The sequence below is a fragment of the Ixodes scapularis genome, unplaced genomic scaffold (assembly GCF_016920785.2).
Source record: "Ixodes scapularis isolate PalLabHiFi unplaced genomic scaffold, ASM1692078v2 PGA_scaffold13__105_contigs__length_92229423, whole genome shotgun sequence".
Taxonomy (NCBI): Eukaryota; Metazoa; Arthropoda; class Arachnida; order Ixodida; family Ixodidae; genus Ixodes; species Ixodes scapularis.
The window spans coordinates 48,340,539-48,344,223 of NW_024609839.1; the positions used below are offsets into that span (position 1 = coordinate 48,340,539).

The 3,685-nt window shown below is 50.2% G+C and overlaps 1 protein-coding gene across 1 annotated transcript; it reads right to left on the reverse strand.

Moving 5' to 3' along the window:
• Window positions 1-343: 343 nt before the first annotated feature.
• On the reverse strand, window positions 344-2,919 carry LOC8036062 (carboxylesterase 5A). Its single transcript, XM_002411649.4, has 2 exons — window positions 1,404-2,919; window positions 344-1,295 (listed from the first exon to the last, which is right to left on the reverse strand). Exons 1-2 carry the CDS (start codon window positions 2,873-2,875, stop codon window positions 863-865), a joined length of 1,905 nt encoding a protein of 634 aa, XP_002411694.3. The 5' UTR covers window positions 2,876-2,919; the 3' UTR covers window positions 344-862.
• Between the last annotated feature and the right edge of the window lie 766 nt (window positions 2,920-3,685).

Sequence of the window (3,685 nt, forward strand, 5' to 3'; positions counted from 1 at the left end):
CTTCTTTCTTCAGAAACAATGAAGAGGAAAAAAAAAAGAAGTTATGTCCGACTTGTGACACTCGTATATAACAGGTCTAAAGGCCAATTGCGATATAGGTACGGTGGAGGGTTTATTGTAGGCTATCTGCCTTGAAACACGATTACGTCGGAACGACGATCCAAGCAAGCAGACTTGCGGGCTTGGAGGCTTTGGTGAAGTGTTCATTTTCATAACTGAATATGCACAGTAATGCGACATAGCCAATTTTCAACTAAGCTTGCAAAAAAAAAATTACTAAGTTCGTCTTTATATTCAAAATCTTTGCATTTTGTAGAGGACAAGAAGGGAACAAACAAGACGATTTCATTTGTCATAAATGCGATGCAGTTTTTATTTCGCATGGAAGATGTCGATGATCATATGTACAGAGAGCGTAGACAACTCCAACAAATTGTCACAACAGATCTTGAACTTCGTTTCTTTCTGGTTTTGATGGCAGGACACGCGTTCTCGTGTTGTGACTAGAAGGAACACGATTTCGTACGACGGATGGGTATTTTGGTACTCGTGCCAGTTGAATGATGAATTTCTGTTTCTTATTTACAATTCTATATACAATGAAGAGTTACTTCTCAAATGCCGTTGTATCTACAATGCTACAGTCTTCATTGCGACGGCTTAATGCGGTCGTAATAAATTTTCAAAGGGCCCACGAAATGATGTTTGTTCATAAATAAAGATTGTACGAATCTGCACACTGGTCATGCCCGAAAAAATGGTTCTTCCCAGGAAGCCTTAATGTTTGCCGCACAAATGAAATGACACACCTATATACATAATCTCAAAACTCCTGAAAGGGGTGGTAACAAGAGTTAATGGCTCAGTGTTTTTGTAAGTTGTGATACCGGGAAAGAGGCCTGCATAGCATTGTGATACTGACAACCGACACGACTAGCAAAACGACATTGCAGACGGCCATGGCTACCACGATGTAAATTGCTGTCTGCTTCGCTGCCATAGGACGCTCCGGCGAAGTTAACATTTCAGACAGTTTCGATGAGCCCAACTGTTCTCGTTCGATTACAAAAGACTTAGATGAAGTGATGGCCATAGCCCGCCCGGAGATGGCTGGCTGGTAGATGGCCAAGGAGATGAGCTTGGACTCGACCAGCGGTACGATCTCTTGCCAAAAGGAAGTGGCTCGATCCAGCTTGGAACGCCTGGCAACGGAACGTCCTGTGGTGAAGTGCATCACGTGCTGGCTTTCTTGGTTGTACTCGGGCCAGTTGAGGTCATCGACCAGGCTTGGATTGCTGAAAGAAGGAATAAATAAGTTAGCGATGTTAGCTAAGCCTTTCTTCAAGGTTTAAGTGGTACACCAGTGAAAGACCGCGCGAAAAGAATGACGCAAAGATGCTTACCTTTTGAGAGCAAAGCTTCCAAGGGAGAGGGACATCCTTTTGCTGAGGAGCGCCTCCTGTTTGGTAATATCACGCTGCTTGAGGACAAGACCCATGGAGAAGACGACGTCGTCACCGTGCGCAGCGCCTAGAAAGTCCGGTTGTGCCGAGAAAGATGGCCGGTGGGCAAACTGGTACAGGTAGACCGACCCTCTTTTGTGCTGGGACAGGAGCCTGGCCATCTGTTCCGCTTGGGATGCGATGTACATATCACCGCAGAAGTAGACGTACTGTGAGCGCAGGCCTTCCTTGGCGTGCTGGTAGCGGTACTCGTGGAGGACGAGCTTGGCGAGGGCTTCGTGCTCGTTCTTAGTGAAGTCGTGCACATGGTAGCGAACCATCTCGTCGAGATCTTCGATCGTCAGCTGATCCTTGACAAGGCGGTTGTAGAAGTTGGACTGGAGGTGCTGCAGCGTGAGCAAGCACAACGACCCTTCGTGTTGGTTTGTACCAATGATGACGTCAACCGCTTGGTGGCGGCCCTTCTTGACAGCTGCCATGGGTTCTTCGACAATCAGTTCGCCATCAAAGATGGGTCGGAAGGACAGCCCGGTGCGGAGCGAGTTGTTGAGCAGTTCTGCAGCAGGGACGCCTTGAAGACAGGTGACCATGTCGGCCACAGAGTCTCTATGGCAACCGACTGCGTGAGCGAGTTTGCTGGTGACGTTCAGGGGTGCAGAGTCGAAGACATAGTCACCGACGGCAATACCGCTCTGCAAGACGACCTTCTCGAAAAGCCTTTCTTTGATGGGACTTGCCAGGTGGATGCTGGCGCTCATGGAACCCGTGAAGCGGCCCATTAGTGTCACCTTGCCGGGGTTCCCGCCGAAGTGCGCGACGTTCCTCTTCACCCACTTGAGAGCCATGCGCTGATCCAAGAGCCCAACGTTGCCAGGAGCGTCGGCGGTGAGCGCGCTGAGGAAACCGAATGCCGAGACACGGTAGTTGACCGTCACCACGATGACCTTCCCCTGCAGGGCCAGGTAGCTGCCGTCAAAGTGACGAGCCATGGCGTAATCGAAGCCTTCTCCGGGCAGCCAAACAATCACCGGCAGTCGGTCGGTGACCTTCACCTCGGGAACGTAAACATTGAGCGTGAGGCAGTCCTCGCTCATCTCGTCCGAGTCTGTGTCCAGGAATTCGCTGATGACCTCCTTCATGTGCGGCGGCTGGTAGCAGGACGGTCCGTGCCGGCTCGAGTCCAGGCGTCTGCTGGCGGCATCTTCTCCGAGGGCAAAGGGTGGGGCGAACCGCAGCTGGCCGATGGGGGACTGTGCGTACGGCACGCCCAGGAACTGCCGAACGTAACCCAGGTTGGAGACCTTGGTGCGGACGCCATTGAGAAGTCCGGAGGACGTCTGCACGGACTGGTCACTGGCCGTCGTGAAGACGGAAGAGGCACCGAGGAGGGCAAGCACGAGGGCAAATCGCATGGTGGCTTTTCTTTCTGGCAGAGGAGCCAAGAAAGCTAAGAGATGTTCTGGTCGAGTCGGCGAACGCCGCTGCCTTATAAAGCCGGTTGTGGGGGAGGGGGCGCGAGGGAGGGTATCTTGGGGAGGGACCGGCTTTTGAATACGATACGCTGTTATCGCGGGGGGGGGGGGGGGGGGGGGAGGTCGGTGACAATACGTAGCGTATGAAGTGCTACGTGCCGCCGTGACGTCAGGTCGCGGTGGCAGCGCCCTGTCGGTTTTTTTTTTCTTTTCAAGTGCGCTTAGGGTTTTTTTGCACATGAGTAATCACAGTGGTTTTCTTTTTCGGTGGAACAACATCTAAGAGGGCTCAACGCCCGCTGTGAAAAATATTTCCACTTCATCTGCTTGATCAGTGCACGTTTACCTTTCCTGTGCAGTTTTTTTTTTTCTTTGGGGGGGGGGGGGGGGAGATTGATGCGGAATTTAGTTTTCTGTGCATTATAATACTTTGAATAGCTTATGCATTGTTTTGTGTCTCTACAAAGTGTGCAATTTGTCTTCGAATCACTTGCACTGATAGTTGCCCTGCTAGAGATTTTAAAAAAGCCTTTGAGGAAGGCACATAACATGCTCTATGACATTAAAATGATCTATGGGCCTAGTGCTCTATGACACTGAAATACACTCTAACTTTACTTTTTTTTTTTTGCGTCTTTTAGTTTTGACCTTTAGGGTTCGCGCACTAGTGAAAACGTTTAGCATGACTCAATATTTCACTAGTTTGGCACTGCTACAAGTTCAGTGGTTTCAAACCTTTCGATAGATGGC